The sequence below is a fragment of the Bombina bombina genome, chromosome 2 (genome assembly GCF_027579735.1).
Source record: "Bombina bombina isolate aBomBom1 chromosome 2, aBomBom1.pri, whole genome shotgun sequence".
Classification (NCBI taxonomy): domain Eukaryota; kingdom Metazoa; phylum Chordata; class Amphibia; order Anura; family Bombinatoridae; genus Bombina; species Bombina bombina.
In genome coordinates, this window is record NC_069500.1 from 399,195,274 (window position 1) to 399,214,460 (window position 19,187).

At 38.9% G+C, this 19,187-nt stretch overlaps 1 protein-coding gene across 1 annotated transcript in view; it reads left to right on the forward strand.

Moving 5' to 3' along the window:
- The window catches only part of LOC128648916 (E1A-binding protein p400), a 684,550-nt gene that overhangs the window by 390,635 nt on the left and 274,728 nt on the right, over window positions 1-19,187 (forward strand). The window contains exon 26 of the mRNA XM_053701874.1: window positions 4,953-5,242. Coding sequence (XP_053557849.1) covers window positions 4,953-5,242 — 290 coding nt within the window. The remainder of the gene's footprint in view (window positions 1-4,952; window positions 5,243-19,187) is intronic.

The following is a 19,187-nucleotide window of genomic DNA, read 5'->3' on the forward strand; positions in this document are numbered from 1 at the left end:
TCGGACGATCTTACCAACAATCCAGGAGGGTCAATATATGACTACCGTGGACTTAAAGGATGCGTACCTGCATATTCCTATCCACAAAGATCACCATCAGTTCCTAAGGTTCGCCTTTCTGGACAAACATTACCAGTTCGTGGCTCTTCCATTCGGTTTAGCCACTGCTCCCAGAATTTTCACAAAGGTACTAGGGTCCCTTCTAGCTGTTCTAAGGCCGAGGGGCATTTCTGTAGCACCTTACCTAGACGACATTCTAATCCAAGCGTTGTCTCTTTCCAAAGCAAAGGCTCATACAGACATTGTTTTAGCCTTTCTCAGGTCTCACGGGTGGAAGGTGAACATAGAAAAGAGTTCCCTGTCCCCGTCCACAAGGGTTCCTTTTCTAGGAACAATAATAGATTCTGTAGAAATGAAGATTTTTCTGACAGAGGTCAGAAAGTTAAAGCTTCTAAACGCTTGTCAAGTTCTTCAATCTATTCCTCAGCCTTCCATAGCTCAGTGCATGGAGGTAATAGGATTAATGGTTGCAGCAATGGACGTGGTTCCTTTTGCTCAAATTCATCTAAGACCATTACAACAATGCATGCTCAAACAATGGAATGGGGATTATGCAGATTTGTCTCCCCAGATTCAAGTAGACCAGTTAACCAGACAATCACTACGCTGGTGGTTGACTCAAGATCACCTGTCTCAGGGAATGAGTTTCCGCAGGCCAGAGTGGGTCATTGTCACGACCGACGCCAGTATCTTAGGCTGGGGCGCGGTCTGGGACTCCCTGAAAGCTCAGGGTCTATGGTCTCGGGAAGAGTCTCTTCTCCCGATAAACATTTTGGAACTGAGAGCGATAATCAATGCGCTCCTGGCTTGGCCTCAACTAGCGAAGGCCAGATTCATAAGATTTCAGTCGGACAACATGACGACTGTAGCGTACATCAATCATCAGGGGGGAACAAAAAGTTCCTTGGCGATGAGAGAGGTATCCAAGATCATCAAATGGGCGGAGGATCACTCCTGCCATCTATCTGCAATTCACATCCCAGGAGTAGACAACTGGGAGGCGGATTATTTGAGTCGTCAGACTTTCCATCCGGGGGAGTGGGAACTCCACCCGGAGGTCTTTGCCCAGTTAACTCGACTATGGGGCATTCCAGACATGGATCTGATGGCGTCCCGTCAGAACTCCAAGGTTCCTCGCTACGGGTCCAGATCCAGGGATCCCAAGGCGACACTAGTGGATGCATTGGTGGCGCCTTGGTCGTTCAACCTAGCTTATGTGTTTCCACCGTTCCCTCTCCTTCCCAGGCTTGTAGCCAGGATCAAACAGGAGAAGGCCTCAGTGATTCTGATAGCTCCTGCGTGGCCACGCAGGACTTGGTATGCAGACCTGGTGAATATGTCATCGGCTCCACCATGGAAGCTACCTTTGAGACGGGATCTTCTAGTACAAGGTCCATTCGAACATCCAAATCTAGTCTCTCTGCAACTGACTGCTTGGAAATTGAACGCTTGATTTTATCTAAGCGTGGGTTTTCAGATTCAGTTATAGATACTCTGGTCCAAGCCAGAAAACCTGTGACTAGGAAAATTTACCATAAGATATGGAAAAAATATATCTGTTGGTGCGAATCCAAGGGATTCTCTTGGAGTAAAATTAAAATTCCTAGGATACTTTCCTTTCTCCAAGAGGGTTTGGATAAAGGGTTGTCAGCGAGTTCTCTTAAAGGACAGATATCTGCTCTGTCTGTTTTGTTACACAAATGTCTGGCAGCAATGCCAGATGTACAGGCGTTTGTACAGGCCTTAGTCAGAATCAAGCCTGTCTACAGACCCATGACTCCTCCATGGAGTCTAAACGTAGTTCTTTCAGTTCTTCAAGGGGTTCCGTTTGAACCTTTACATTCCATAGATATTAAGTTACTATCTTGGAAAGTTCTGTTTTTGGTTGCTATTTCTTCTGCTAGAAGAGTTTCTGAATTGTCTGCTTTGCAGTGTACTTCACCCTATCTGGTATTCCATGCAGATAAGGTTGTTTTGCGTACCAAACCTGGTTTTCTTCCAAAAGTGGTTTCCAACAGGAATATTAACCAGGAAATAGTTGTTCCTTCTCTGTGTCCGAATCCAGTTTCGAAGAAGGAACGTTTGTTACACAACTTAGATGTGGTCCGTGCTTTAAAATTCTATTTAGAAGCAACAAAGGATTTCAGACAGACATCATCCTTGTTTGTCGTTTATTCTGGTAAGAGGAGAGGGCAGAAAGCTACTGCTACCTCTCTTTCCTTGTGGCTGAAAAGCATCATCCGATTGGCTTATGAGACTGCCGGACGGCAGCCTCCTGAACGAATCACAGCTCACTCTACTAGAGCTGTGCCTTCCACATGGGCCTTCAAGAACGAGGCTTCTGTTGATCAGATCTGTAAGGCAGCGACTTGGTCTTCTCTGCATACTTTTGCCAAATTTTACAAATTCGATAATTCGGAGGCTATTTTTGGGAGAAAGGTTTTGCAAGCTGTGGTTTAGGTAAGCTGACTTGTTCCCTCCCTTCATCCGTGTCCTAAAGCTTTGGTATTGGTTCCCACAAGTAAGGATGAAGCCGTGGACCGGACACACCAATGTAGGAGAAAACAGAATTTATGTTTACCTGATAAATTTCTTTCTCCTACGGTGTGTCCGGTCCACGGCCCGCCCTGGCTTTTTAGTCAGGTTTAAATTTTTTTTATTTCTGTACACTACAGTCACCACAGCACCCTATGGTTTCTCCTTTTTCTCCTAACCGTCGGTCGAATGACTGGGGGGCAGAGCCAGAGGGGGGACTATATGGACAGCTTTTGCTGTGTGCTCCCTTTGCCATTTCCTGTAGGGGAAGAGAATATTCCCACAAGTAAGGATGAAGCCGTGGACCGGACACACCGTAGGAGAAAGAAATTTATCAGGTAAACATAAATTCTGTTTTTGTTTCATTTAAATTATATTTATGTTAGGGGGGGTTAGGGTTAGAGTTAGGTTTAGGGGTTAATAACTTTATTATAGTAGCGGCGACGTTGCGGGCGGGAGATTAGGGGTTAATAATTGTAGGTAGGTGGCGGCGATGTTAGGGAGGGCAGATTAGGGGTTAATCAAATTTATTATAGTGTTTGCGAGGCGGGAGTGCGGCGGTTTAGGGGTTAATACATTTATTATAGTGGCGGCGATGTCCGGTCGGCAGATTAGGGGTTAATAAGTGTAGGTAAGGTGGTGGCGACTTTGGGGGGGCAGATTAGGGGTTAATAATTATAATATAGGGGTCGACGGTGTTAGGGGCAGCAGATTAGGGGTTCATAGGGATAATGTAGGTGGCGGCGGTGTCCGGAGCCGCAGATTAGGGGTTAATAGTATAATGCAGGTGTCAGCGATAGCGGGGGCGGCAGATTAGGGGTTAATAAGTGTAAGGTTAGGGGTGTTTAGACTCGGGGTTCATGTTAGGGTGTTAGGTGTAGACTTAGAGAGTGTTTCCCCATAGGAAACAATGGGGCTGCGTTAGGAGCTGAACGCTGCTTTTTTGCAGGTGTTAGTTTTTTTTTTAGCCCAAACTGCCCCATTGTTTCCTATGGGGATATCGTGCACGAGCACGTTTTAGCTGCTTACCACTACCGTAAGCAACGCTGGTATTGAGGGTTGAAGTGGAGCTAAGTTAGGCTCAACGCACCCTTTTTTGAGCCTAACGCAGCCCCTCAGACAACTCTAAATACCAGCGTTGTCTTAAGGGTGCGTTGGGAAAAAAAGCAGCGTTAGCTATGCAGGTCTTTACCGACAAAACTCTAAATCTAGCCGAAAGTGTAGTACTCATATTTTTTTATTTTAAAAAGGAGCATTTTTTTTTATATAAATATAACTGCACATAGCAGATATAAGGGGTTAAAGTGAGCGGATGGGGTTGTTTGGAAAAAAAACTTTCTTGTCTACTGATAACTTTATTTAAAAGCACATGAAAGTCACATTTAAAATGCACAACATTTAGTTGAGAAGTCATGTGTTGTACCAATATCTGGATCATTTGCCAGAGAGAAATGCATGTGCACAAGGCTTACCACCATATTTGCAGTGGGAGGGGTGTGTAATAAACATTGTCACAAATCTAGATATAACATTAAATGGAAGCATTTTTTGCAAACAAATATATATTGCAAAAGGTTTCTAGTTGAGTTTGAGATCACGGCTGTGCATCTGGGTAACAATAAGAAATACTTGGTTTGCTTTACAAAGAATTACAAAATGATTGCTGCAAAATTAAACTAATATGAAAGTCAAAATGAAGGTTTCATGGTTCTGATAGGGCATTTAATTTAAACAGAGGTTTCAATTTACTTCTGTTTCTAAATGTACTTCATTTTCTTTGTATCCTTTGTTGATATCTAAGTGGGCTCCGGAGCAGCAATGTGCCAATAGAAGCTGGCTGCTGATTGGTGACTACATACATAAGCCAGATGTGTTCAGCTGGGCACCAGTAGTGTATTGCTGCTCTGGAGCTGACTCTAACAATATGCGTTTAAACCCTTTGCAGGGATTAAACTCATGCTCTTACACACTAAAGCATTTTCCTTATGAACTTTGTTTTTTTTATACCTTTAATTTCAAACTAAAAAAGGTAAATCTTATTTAAATTTCATTATCTGTTCAGGTGCATAACTTTTTATATTTAAATAGTCATAAAACCCAATTTTTTTATTTCATGATTCAGATAGAGCATAAAGTCTTAAACTACTTTCCAATTTACTTCTCAAATGTGCCTATTATTTTGGTATCCTTCAACAAAAGATACCTAGAGAATAAAGCAATTTGATACTAGAAATCAATTGGAAACTGTTTAAAATTGCACACTCTATCTGAGTTATTAAAGCAAAATGTGGGGTGTTATGCCCCTTTAAGATGGTGAATTTAGGTTTGTGAAATAATGAGTGTTTTGTTTGCTGCAGGAGCTAGCAGAAGATAAACAGCGCATTTTGAGGGAGCGTCTAGAACGTCTTTTCTCCTGTAATGAACGGCGATGTGGCCGAGCCCCTCTCTATGGAGCAGATCTGTTATCACTTTGCACTTTGAGCTCAGCTGGAGTTCCAGATACAGTCTCAAGCTCCCAGTGGGGGTGGGCTGGCTCTGTTAATTGCCACCTTTCTTCTTGCTCTCCTGAGGGCTCCAGTGATCTTCTTCGACACCTCATCCTGTCTTCAGATCAGCAAAAGGATGTACTAGAGCCTCTAGCCAAGAGGTACTTCTCTTGATTACTACATAAGGAAATTAATTATAACAAAGCTGACTAACAGGCTGAGATATACCAACCCATCACCTGCCCACACTACACCCTGTACCCCACCCTCTCTTTGCATTTGTTTAGTCATTGTAAAACACCTTATTGTGCAGTCATTTTTCATCTTTTTTTTTTAAAACCATAAAAATTTTTAAAGTCCTTTTAATACAATTATTACAAATATATACATTTGATGGTTATTGTGTACAGGGTATATAGACAGCATATATCTCACTTTGTACTGGCCCATTTTAATTTCTACTCGCCCAGGCAAGTGGAAACTTTGAATCTATCTCTCTGTCTCTCTCTCACTTTAATGTAGTGTCCACCAGGGGGCTTAATTAGAAATTGCATACTATCCATGCCTAAAGTGCTCACCGGCTTTACCAGATTAAAACATAGCTTTTATTGCTCACATTTAAAATGCCCTTTCCAGTTTACTGAAACCTTTTTCAAATTGCATAACATTATAGACAATGGCGTATAACATTTAACCCTCAGCGTATATAATTTTTCCCCTTTAATTTGTTCCCAATATTCCATTTTACGTGCTGGAGTGTATTAAATTGTTTGCAAGTAGCTCATTTACCCTTATTTTGGCATTTTAAATAGCTGATTTAGCCTGTGGTATCCCCATCTGTACTAAAAGTTTCTGGTCTTAAGTCTTAAGCAGAAGAAAATACACTCCTGTCGAGGTATAGAAGAGATAACTAATTGTTTACAAACAGATATAAGAGAAGGAAGCAACTGTGTGTACACAAAGTGATAACATAATGAGATATAATATTACCTGAAAGCTCAACTCATTGTAATAGGCTGTGGCTTCAAAACAAAAAACGAGCAATTTCATGCAGACAAACAAACCTGACAATGGAATTTCGCATACATTCTATTCGCTGTAGCTGTTATAACAAGTATTTGGAAATAAATTAAGGGAAAATCAATTTTACAGTATACTGTCCCTTTAAGCTATTGCTTACAGGCCCCGTCTATATCACGGTCTGGTTGCATGCTCACGTCATCACGCCTCTACCCATACTAATCTTCCCTGACAAACAATTTGTATCAACAGCAAATTTGGCCAAAAGTCTCTAATGTGTGTATCCATTTGTTTCCATTTTCAGGAGTTTTTACCCTGTCAGCCTCACGTTTAAGTAGGGGCAGATAATCAATAAGCATTGTGCACATACTAGCAATGGTATGTTTATCTTAGGCAAAATGGCATGCCACTGGCTGTTCAGAGGAGCCACTTTTAATGGCCTCTCTGATAGCAAAATGGTAGTTTGCCATCCTCTCAGGAAAAGTAGTGGTTGTTTTGCCAACATAAATCAGAGACCATGGGCAGATGAGGATATAAACCACATGGTCACTTGTACAAGTGAGGCATTGTCGAATTTTAGATCTCCTTCCATTGATGAAGATAATGGAACACAGTGCATGTGGTGCAATCTCTACATCTGCAGCATCCAGGTTTTTTTGTTGTCCAGCCACATCTTCTGCGGTTAGCACTGCACAGGATCACTCTGGACTAACATGTCCTTCAAGTTTGCCCTCCTATATACCATGCGTGAAGAATCCACATTTCCAAATGGCAGCATCTAATCCGTCCTCACAATGCCATAATGACTCTATAGAGAGTCCTCCATCCCCTGATAAATCAATGTAAATGAATCTTTTCTGAATCCGCAGGCCTTTCCTTGTTTATTGATTTATTCAATAGGAAACTTCTCCCCTTGTAATCTCTCTATGGCCACATTAATATCAGGTTCACAGTAACCTCTTTCAATAAATTTCATTTTTATTTCCTTTATTTTGACCATCATAGTGGAATGTTCAGTGTTCTTGTGTACAACCCTCGATAGCTGATAGGCACCCCTCTTTTGATGTCTAGGATGGTAACTATTAGCTAGAAGTAGGGATTTCTGATCTGTTAGCTTTGTAAATAAAGAAGTACCAAATCTGAACCCCTTGTTATCTTGTACTTTAAAAATGTTGAAGTCCAAAAAAGTTGATCATCGCCCTACTATAGTCATATTTGAATCTAATAGGGGATACCTTTTGTTTCAATATTCCAATCCAAGACTCCAATATCTCCACAGATCCCCGTCATACTAGCAGAACATCATTAATTTATCTGGTTAATATTTAATACTTTAATGTAGTTGTGGTTGCATAACATAAGTCTCTTACCACGGCATGTACAAATTGGCATATGTGGAAGCTGTTTCCATCCCTGCAAATTGCAGATAATAATTACTCTTAAACTTTATTTTCCAAACAAAATTAAAGCAACTCCACCAGGAACTCAATGAGTTTTCCGACATGTGCATGAGATAAATTTACCATGGACCTGACAGCCTGTAACCCAGCAGAATGAGAAATGACAGTGTACAGGCTGTCAATGGTAACCAAAACATCATCTTCCTTCAACCAATCAATATCTCTCAGTACTCTGAGTAATGAAGAAGAGTGCTGTAAATATAAAAGTTAACTCTTAACCACTGGTTGTAATTGACAAACAATGTACTCAGCTACCTTAACACAAAATGAGTTTCTGGCAGACACAGTTGGTCTGCAAGGAAGATCAACCAAAGACTTGTGGATTCCAAACAGTAGATAAAGAAAAAGGGACCACCGGTTGGAATGAATCCCCTTCCCCCAAGGGTCCTTCTTCAGAAGAGTCACCACCGCTGCCGTCAACTGTATCAATGTTTTTATTTAAAATCTTAGACATCTCGTTCATCTATTACCGAATTGTACTTCCTATATAACCAGTGGTATATCTGCTTTTTCCCGATAGTCTGTTTTAAACTGTTGCCAACTTCTTATCTTTAAAGTTAATTAACTCTTCTTTATACTTCACTACATGAGTTTCTAGTTTTTAACCCAGTTTTCTGAAGTTTCATTTGTTCACTTCCTGAATCTCTAAATTAAATTAATTACATTACATAACCTGTTGGTTTCTTCTATTACATGGTCACGTTTGAAACTTTCCATGAGAAGTGTTATAATGGTTTAACTAAGACTTTTAATTTTAAGAAAGCAAAATTCAATAATTTAAGGAAATCGTTAAATAACATTAATTGGGTATTGTCTAATCAAAATACAGAAGATAAATGGATAACATTTAAAACTTTGTCAAGTAAATACACATGTCAACACATACAACATAGTTATAAAATAAAAAAAAAATAATCAAAGCCAATGTGGCTTAAAAAAATGTATTAAGAGAAATTAGAAAAAAATGTAGGTTATTTAAATTATTCAAAGAAAATAGTACAGGCTCGACATTCCAAATATATAAGGAACGTAACAAAGCATGCAAAAAAAAAAAAAATTAAATTAGCCAAAATTGAAAAAGAACGATTAATTGCAAAGGGTCAAAGTCAAATCCTAAGAGGTTTAAAGTACATAAATGGCCAAATATCTAAGAACAAAAATAAAGTTACATTAAAATGTGTTAAGGGTAGCATGAGTAACAGTGACAGGGACAAAGCTGAAGTACTAAACCAGATCTTTTCTTCAGTATACACAAGAGAGGAACCAATGGGAGATACATTGAAACAAACTAGAACATACAAGCCCATACCATTAACTGGGTTATATCTAGAGGATATCAAGAAAAAACTGGATAATATTAAGGTAAATAAAACTCCAGGCCCAGATGGAATACACCCAAGAGTTTTACAGAAATGTAGTACTGTTATAACCAAACCTCTACTCTTAATTTTTCAAGACTCATTATCCTCAAGCATATTAACCCAGGACTGGCATAAAGCTGATGTGGTGCCATTAAAAATTGAAGCAGTGCGGATCCAGGAAACTATTAGACCACAATAGTGGGGAAGATATTTGAAGGGATGGTAAAGAATTATATTTGTGTAAACAATATTATGAGTTCAGATCAGCATGGTTTTATAAGAAATAGAAATTGTCAAACTAATCTAATTAGATTCTACAAGGAAGTAAGTAAAAATATAGATAAAGGGGAATCAATTGATGTGATATACTTGGATTTCACAAAGGCATTATTACATACAGTGCCACATGAGAGATTCATGTGCAAAATTAAGGGATTGGGAATAGCTGAAAATGTTAGCTCATGGATAAATAACTGGATAAAAACAGGGAGCACAGAGTAGTACAGTACTGGGCCCTGTTCTTTTTAATATTTTTATTAATGACTTGGAGCAAGAAGAATGGGCAGGTAAATGGAAAATGAGATTTAATATGGGAAAATGCAAGGTTGTTCATTAAGGAAGTAAAAATAAGCAGGCAACCTATTATTTAAAGGGGGCTAGCAAAACAGAGGAGGAAAGGTATTTGGGAATACTTATAGATAACAAGCTAAAATGGGTGTACAATGAAGGGGAGTGGCTTCTAAGGCTAATAAGATACTAGCATGTATTAAAAGAGGCATTGATGCAAGGAAGGAAAGCATTATTCTGTCACTATATACATTCCTGTGAAGACCTCACCTAGAATATGGAGTGCAGTTCTGGGGACCAATCTCAAAAAAACATTGTAAACTTAGAAACAGTTCAGAGAAGGGCCACAAAACTAATAGTGGGAATGGAGAATTTTAGGTATGAGGAGATGTTAGCCAAACTGGGTGTGTTTTCTCTAGAAAAATGAGCTTGAAAGGTGACATGAGATGTCGGAAGCTCTCTTTAATCCAAGAAAATTGTTTGCGACAAGAGGTTACATTTTAAGCCTGAAAGAAATGAGATTTAATGGTTAGATACATTTCTGACTAGAAACAGAATTTAGGGATATGATTGCTTGTGTTAAAGGGGTCACCTTTTTTAATGGGATTAATTTAAGATCAACTGGAGCTTTTATTGTAAGTATATTAATATTGGTTTAGGTTAAACTTAATAGACTGCTGTCTTTTTTCAAACTCATCTACTATATTACCTTGTTACTAACAAAATCAAGTCATATAAACACTTATTTAAAATGTAACACTATTTTCTACAGAATTCTGGGTTGGATCTACCAATATTTGGTATATTCCTTATATGAAACCCATGTGGTTTTTGTTTATTTCTATGGTAGTTAGAAAGATATACAGCATTCAAGTAATGGTGTATTGCACATTTCTGTAAATTTAACAATATATGGTGTACATCAAAGGGTACCTCACATCTCAACTCACAAAGATGTGTCACAAAACATATTTTCTCCTCATCTTGGTCTGTAAACAAAAACGAATCCTTGTTAACAATGTCCCCACATGTTCCCGGAGACAATGGCCTCTATTTATCAAGCTGTCAACCGCAAATACGCTGGAATTCCGCAGCGTATTTGTGGCGAGCTTGATTCACCGTAGTTATCAAACACTACAGATCGGCAAAAGTAGAATATAGTGATGTAACATACAATCCGCCGGACTCAGTCCGACACCGATCGATGGTTACGTCACTACAGATGTTCCGATCGCAAGTTCGGCACAATCTGACTACTTTTGGAAGTTATCAAAAAACTAGCAGGTACGCTCGCCACTTTTCCGGCCTAGCGTACCTGCTTTTCATTCCGCCGCCCTGGAGGCGGCGGCTGCCATAGGAATCAATAGGAGTCTGACAGCAGCGAAAGCTCATGTTCGCTGCTGCCCGGTATCCCATTGATTTCTATGATAGTGTCTACACCTAACACCCTAATATGTACCCGAGTCTAAACACCCCTAATCTGACCCCCCTACACCGCTGCAACTAAGTAAAGTGTTTAACCCCTAAACCACCGCTCCCGGAGCCCACCGTCACCTACATTATACTTATTAACCCCTAATCTGCCCCCCCCTATACCGCCGCAACTCTAATAAATGTATTAACCCCTAAACCGCCACTCCCGGAGCCCACCGCAACTCTAATAAAGTATTTAACCCCTAATCTTCCCCCCCCTACACCGCCACCACCTACATTATACTTATTAACCCGTAAACCGCCGCTCCCGGACCCAGCCGCCACCTACATTAAATTTATTAACCCCTAATCTCCCGCCCCCAACGTCGCCGCCACTATATTAAATTTATTAACTCCTAAACCTAAGTCTAACCCTAACACCCTCTAATTTAAATATAATTTAAATAAATCTAAATAAAAATTACTATCATTAACTAAATAATTCCTATTTAAAACTAAATACTTACCTATAAAATAAACCCTAAGCTAGCTACAATATAACTAATAGTTACATTGTATCTAGCTTAGGGTTTATTTTTAATTTACAGGCAAATTTGTATTTATTTTAACTAGGTAGAATAGTTACTAAATAGTTATTAACTATTTAATAACTACCTAGCTAAAATAAATACAAAAGTACCTGTAAAATAAATCTTAACTAAGTTACAATTACACCTAACACTACACTATCATTAAATTAATTCCCTAAATTAAAATAAATTAATTACAATTAAATAAAATTAACTAAAGTACAAAAAAACAAACAAACACTAAATTACAGAAAATAAAATAATTACAAGAAGTTTAATCTAATCCCCCTAATAAAATAAAAAAGCCCCCCAAAATAATAAAAATAATAAAAATCCCTACCCTATACTAAATTACAAATAGCCCTTAAATGGGCTTTTTTGCAGGGCATTACCCCAAAGTAGTCAGCTCTATTACCTGTAAAAAAAAATGCAATACCCCCCAACATTACAACCCACCACCCACACACCCAACCCTACTCTAAAACCCACCCAATACCCCCTTAATAAAACCTAACACTACCCCCTTGAAGATCACCCTACCTTGAGACGTCTTCACCCAACAGGGCAGAAGTGGTCCTCCAGACGGTCCGAAGTCTTCATCCGATCCGGGCAGAAGAGGACCTCCAGACGGGCAGAAGTCTTCATCCAGGCGACATCTTCTATCTTCATCCATTCGGCAAGGAGCGGCTCCATCTTGAAGACATCCGACGCGGAGCATCCATCCAGACCTACAACTACCAGATGAATGAATATTCCTTTAAATGACGTCATCCAAGATGGCGTCCCTTGAATTCCGATTGACTGATAGAATTCTATCAGCCAATCGGAATTAAGGTAGGAAAAATCCTATTGGCTGATTGTTCCAATCAGCCAATAGAATGCAAGCTCAATCCTATTGGCTGATTGGATCAGTCAATAGGATTGAACTTGAATCCTATTGGCTGATTGCATCAGCCAATAGGATTTTTCCTACCTTAATTCAAGAGACGCCATCTTGGATGACGTCATTTAAAGGAATATTCATTCATCGGGTAGTCATCGGTTTGGATGGATGCTCCGCGTCGGATGTCTTCAAGATGGACCCGCTACGCTCCGGATGGATGAAGATAGAAGATGCTGCCTGGATGAAGACTTCTGCCCGTCTGGAGGTCCACTTCTGCCCAGATAGGATGAAGACTTCTTCCCCTCTGGAGGACCACTTGTGCCCGGTTGGGTGAAGACGTCTCAAGGTAGGGTGATCTTCAAGGGGGTAGTGTTAGGTTTTATTAAGGTAGTATTGGGTGGGTTTTAGAGTAGGGTTGGGTGTGTGGGTGGTGGGTTGTAATGTTGGGGGGGTATTTTTTTTTTTTTTTACAGGTAATAGAGCTGATTACTTTGGGGTAATGCCCCGCAATAGGCCCTTTTAAGGGCTATTTGTAATTTAGTATAGGGTAGGGATTTTTTTTATTTTGGGGGGCTTTTTTATTTTATTAGGGGGATTAGATTTGGCGTAATTAGTTTAAACTTCTTGTAATTATTTTATTATTTTCTGTAATTTAGTGTTTGTTTGTTTTTGTACTTTAGTTAATTTTATTTAATCGTAATTAATTTATTTTAATTTAATTAATTTAATGATAGTGTAGTGTTAGGTGTAATTGTAACTTAGGTTAGGATTTATTTTACAGGTAAATTTGTCTTTATTTTAACTAGGTAGTTATTAAATAGTTAATAACTATTTAATAACTATTGTACCTAGTTAAAATAAATACAAAGTTGCCTGTAAAATAAAAATAAATCCTAAACTAGCTGCAATGTAACTATTGGTTATATTGTAGCTATCTAAGGGTTTATTTTATAGGTAATTATTTAGTTTTAAATAGGTATAATTTATTTCATGATAGGAATATTTATTTAGATTAATTTAAATTATATTTAAGTTGGGGGTTAGGGTTAGGGTTAGACTTAGGTTTAGGGGTTAATAAATTTAATATAGTGGCGGCAACGTTGGGGGCGGGAGTTTAGGGGTTAATAAATTTAGTGTAGGTGGCGGGGGTGTAGGGAGGTCAGATTAGGGGTTAATAAATTTAATGTAGGTGGCGGCGGGGTCCGTGAGCGGTGGTTTAGGGGTTAAACATTTTATTTAGTTGCGGCGGGGTCCAGGAGCGGCGGTATAGGGGGGTAAACAGTTTAGTTTAGTGTGGGTGCTTAGTGACAGGGTACCAAGAAAGCTGCGAATAAGCTGAAGAGCAGCAAGATCAAAGACTGTTAGTTAACAACAGTCCGGTGCTCATCGCTCCGTACTTGGTGCGCAGCTTTTTGACAGCTTTCTTGATAATTTTGGCGAACATATTCAGGTCCGCGGCAGCGATGTTAGGCGAACTTAGGCCAATGTCTGGATACGTATAATATAAAATTAGTTATTAAACAATTTGTTACAGTATGGTTTTCAAACAGTGAATTCAATAAAATAAAAAGTGAAATACTATATAACCGCCACTATTATACATTTAAAATACTTATATTTGTGAAATTGCAGATGGATAACACATGTCCATACAAAGTTATTTCTTCAGCTGTTATCCCAAAGGTATCCTCAAAAAAAGAGAGAAAACAGTTCTCATAGCATAACACTGTGGGCTCCATTTATTAAGCAGCCGATGTTGCTTCAGAGACGCATCATGTCAGGCTTAATGTAAATTAAGAAGCAGCAGTCATAAGACCACTGCTTCTTAACCTGTCCGTCACCTTTTATGTGGCGGATTGAAATCATTTATGATTTACAGTCCCTGCTAGCCGCAAATTGGCCGCCAGTGAGCAGGGGTCAGCATTGCACAAGCATTTCACCGAAAAGGCTTGTGCAATGTTAAATTTAGCGATGCTACAGTGAATCATGTCCGATTGACAATTAATAAATCAACCCTTTGTGTGTGAAGATATTAATCAAATGGAATCAATGGAATACTAACATCTTCCAGCAATATAATTCAGCTCTGAGATATAGGAGCATTGTAATAAACCCACTGGCAAAATGCAGGATCAGATACTTTAAATAATTTATTAAAATGTATAAAATACAATATAGTAAAATAAAATGATAATATAGTCACTCAGGGTATAGCACACAATTTTAAGGGAGCAGTAAATTCACAGACATGTTCTCATATAGTTCAAATGAACCCACTTTCTAATGTTCGCCTTTAGTGCCAGTGCGAAATCCTCACCCTTCTCCTTGACAAACCTTGAACGTCTCCGATGTATGTTTCAAGGAGTATATGTCTGGATACTACCATCTCCTCCATACCTGCTTTATTGTAATTCTCCCCACTGTTGGATGTTTCTACCTTATTTTAGGGGGTGTGATGAAAAGGTATGACAAAGATTTTTTTTTTAAAAACATTTTTTATTGAATAGTTTCAGCATTACAATAAATAAATGAAGATCAATTGGCTATGCATTTGTTTGACAAAATAGTATTAACAATCACTATAACAGACATACACCTAGATTACAAGTTTTGTGCTGTAGATGGTGCGAAATGAATGCAGCAAAAGTTGCATTATTTTACCCTCTATATCGCCGCCATTACGAGTTTCTAAAAAGCCTACTTGTGCGTGCGATATGGTGGCGATGAGCCCCATACCGCACAAAATCCAAGGGCTGCTTTGAGGTTCTCGTGCACGCTTTCCCCATAGACATCAATGGGGAGAAGGAGTTTGAAAAAAAAAAAACTAACACCTGAAGCGTGGAATGGCGATCTCCGTAACGCAACCCCATTGATGTCTATGGGGAAAAAAGTTACGTTTAAACCTAACACACTAGCATAAACCCCAAGTCTAAACACCCCTAATCTGCCGCCCCCGACATAGCCGACACCATAAAAAAGTTATTAACCCCTATTCCGCCACTCCCTGACATTGCCACCACTATAATAAAGTTATTAACCCCTAAACCTAACAACCGCCTAACTTTAAATTAAAATTACCATATCCCTATCTTAAAATAAATAAAAACTTACCTGTGAAATAAAAAAAAACTAACGGCTAGATTACGAGTTTTGCGTTATGAGGGGTGCGGTACTAACTTGCACGTTATTGTCACCGCTCACTTACCTACAGCGCTGGTATTACAGGTTTTCAGAAACCCGGCGTTAAAAGGCAAGAAGTGAGTGTAGAGCAAAATTGTGCTCCATACCGCATTCCAATACCAGTGCTGCTTAAGTCAGCGGTGAGCTGGTTGTATGTGCTTGTGCACAATTTCCCCATAGACGTCAATGGGGAGAGCGGCTGAGAAAAAGTCTAACACCTGCAAAAAAGCTCCGTAACGCAGCCCCATTGATTCCTATGAGGAAACACATTTTATGTTTACACCTAACACCCTAACATGAACCCAGAGTCTAAACACCCCTAATCTTACACTTATTAACCCCTAATCTGCCACCCCGACATCGCTGACACCTACATTATACTTATTAACCCCTAATCTGCCGCTCTGGACATCGCCGACACCTACATTATATTTATTAACCCCTAATCTGCTGCCCCCAACGTCGCCCCCGCTATAATAAAAATATTAACCCCTAAACCGCCGCACTCCCGCATCGCAAACACTAGTTAAATATTATAACCCCTAATCTGCCGCCCCCAACGTCGCCGCCACTATACTATATTTATTAACCCCTAAATCTAAGTCTAACCCTAACACCCCCTAACTTTAATATAATTAAATTAAATCTAAATCAAACCTACTATTTAAAACTAAATACTTACCTGTAAAATAAACCCTAAGCTAGCTACAATATAACTAATAGTTACATTGTAGCTAGCTTAGGTTTTATTTTTATTTTACAGGCAAGTTTGTATTTATTTTAACTAGGTAGAATAGTTACTAAATAGTTTTTAACTATTTAATAACTACCTAGCTAAAATAAATACAAATTGACCTGTAGAATAAAACCTAACCTAAGTTACACTAACACCTAACACTAAACTACAATTAAATAAATTGCCTAAATTAAATACAATTAACTAAATTCAATACAATTAGCTAAATTACAAAAAACCCCACAAAATTACAGAAAATAAAAAACAAATTACAAGATCTTTAAACTAATTTAACCTAATCTAATAGCCCTATCAAAATAAAAATACCCCCCCCCCCAAATAAAAAAAACCCTAGCCTAAACTAAACTACCAATAGCCCTTAAAAGGGCCTTTTGCGGGGCATTGCCCCAAAGAAATCAGCTCTTTTACCTGTAAAGAAAAATACAAACAACCACCCCAACAGTAAAACCCACCACGCACACAACCAACCCCCCAAATAAAAGCCTAACTAAAAAAACCTAAGCTCCCCATTGCCCTGAAAAGGGCATTTGGATGGGCATTGCCCTTAAAAGGGCATTTAGCTCTATTGCAGCCCAAACGCCTAATCTAAAAATAAAACCCACCCAATACACTCTTAAAAAATCCTAACACTAACCCCCGAAGATCTACTTACAGTTTTGAAAACCCGGGAGAAGTCTTCATCCAAGCGGCAAGATGTCCTCAACGAAGCCGGCAGAAGTGGTCCTCCAGACGGGCAGAAGTCTTTACCCAGACGGCATCTTCTATCTTCATCCTTCCGATGCGGAGCAGCTCCATCTTCAAAACATCTGGCGCGGAGCATCATCTTCAATCGACGGCTTCTTCTACAATAAAGGTTCCTTTTAATGACGTCATCCAAGATGGCGTCCCTTAGATTCCAATTTTCTGATAGAATTCTATCAGCCAATCGGAATTAAGGTTGAAAAAATCCTATTGGCTGATGCAATCAGCCAATAGGATTGAACTTCAATCCTATTGGCTGATCCAATCAGCCAATAGGATTTTGCTCGCATTCTATTGGTTGTTCCCATCAGCCAATAGAATGCAAGCTCATTCCTATTGGCTGATTGCATCAGCCAATAGGATTTTTTCAACCTTAATTCCGATTGGCTGATAGAATTCTATCAGCCAATCGGAATCTAAGGGACACCATCTTGGATGACGTCATTTAAAGGAAATTTCATTGTAGAAGAAGCCATCGATTGAAGGGGATGCTCTGCGCTGGATGTCTTGAAGATGGAGCTGCTCCGCGTCAGAAGGATGAAGATAGAAGATGCCGTCTGGGTGAAGACTTCTGCCCGTCTGGAGGACCACTTCTCCCGGCTTCGTTGAGGACTTATTGCCGCTTGGATGAATACTTCTCCCGGCTTCGTTGAGGATGGATGTCGACTCTTCAATACTGTAAGTGGAACTTCGGGGGTTAGTGTTAGGATTTTTTAAGGGTGTATTGGGTGGGTTTTATTTTTAGATTCGGGGTTTGGGCTGCAATAGAGCTAAATGCCCTTTTAAGGGCAATGTCCATCCAAATGCCCTTTTCAGGGCAATGGGGAGATTAGGTTTTTTAATTTAGGATTTTATTTGGGGGGTTGGTTGTGTGGGTGGTGGGTTTTACTGTTGGGGTGGTTGTTTGCATTTTTTTGACAGGTAAAAGAGCTGATTTCTTTGGGGCAATGCCCCGCAAAAGGCCCTTTTATGGGCTATTGGTAGTATAGCTTAGGCTAGGTTTTTTTTTATTTTGGGGGGGCTTTTTTATTTTGATAGGGCTATAAGATTAGGTGTAATTAGTTTAAAGATCTTGTAATTTGTTTTTTATTTTCTGTAATTTAGCGTTTTTTTGTGATTTAGCTTATTTTATTGAATTTAATTGTATTTAATTTAGGGAATTAATTTAATAGTAGGGTTAGGTTTTATTGTAAGGCAGGTTAGGTTTTATTTTACAGGTAAATTTGTATTTATTTTATCTAGGTAGTTAGTAAATAGTTAATAACTATTTAGTAACTATTCTACCTAGTTAAAATAAATTGAAACTTGCCTGTAAAATAAAAATAAAACCTAAGATAGCTACAATGTAACTATTAGTTATATTGTAGCTAGCTTAGGGTTTATTTTACTGGTAAGTATTTAGTTTTAAAAAGGAATTATGTAGTTATTAATAGTAAGTTTTATTTAGATTTATTTTAATTATATTTACGTTAGGGGGGTTAGGGTTTGACTTAGGGTTAGGGGTTAATAACTTTAGTATAGTGGCGGCAATTTTGGGGGCAGCAGATTAGGGGTTAATAAATGTAGAAAGGTGGCGGCGATGTTAGGGACAGCAGATTAGGGGTTAATAATATTTAACTAGTGTTTGCGATGCGGGAGTGCTGCGGTTTAGGGGTTAATATGTTTATTCTAGTGCGGCGATGTCAGGAGTGGCAGAATAGGGGTTAATAAATTTTAGGGGTTAATAAATTTATGTAGGTGGCGGCGACATTTGGGGCGGCAGATTAGGGGTTAATAATATTTAACTAGTGTTTGAGATGCGCGAGTACGGTGGTTTAGGGGTTAATATGTTTATTCTAGTGGCGGCGATGTCCGGAGCGGGAGATTAGGGGTTAATAATTCTATTTTAGTGTTTGCGATGCGGGAAGGCCTCGGTTTAGTGGTTAATAGGTAGTTTATGGGTGTTAGTGTACTTTTAAACACTTTAATTATGAGTTTTATGCTACAGCTTTGTAGTGTAAAACTCATAACTACTGACTTTAAAATGCATTACGAATCTTGCGGGATAGGCTGTACCGCTCACTTTTTGGTTTAAAAAAAAAAGTTTGTAATACCAGCGCAATGGAAGTCCCATTGAAAATAGACTATACGCAAA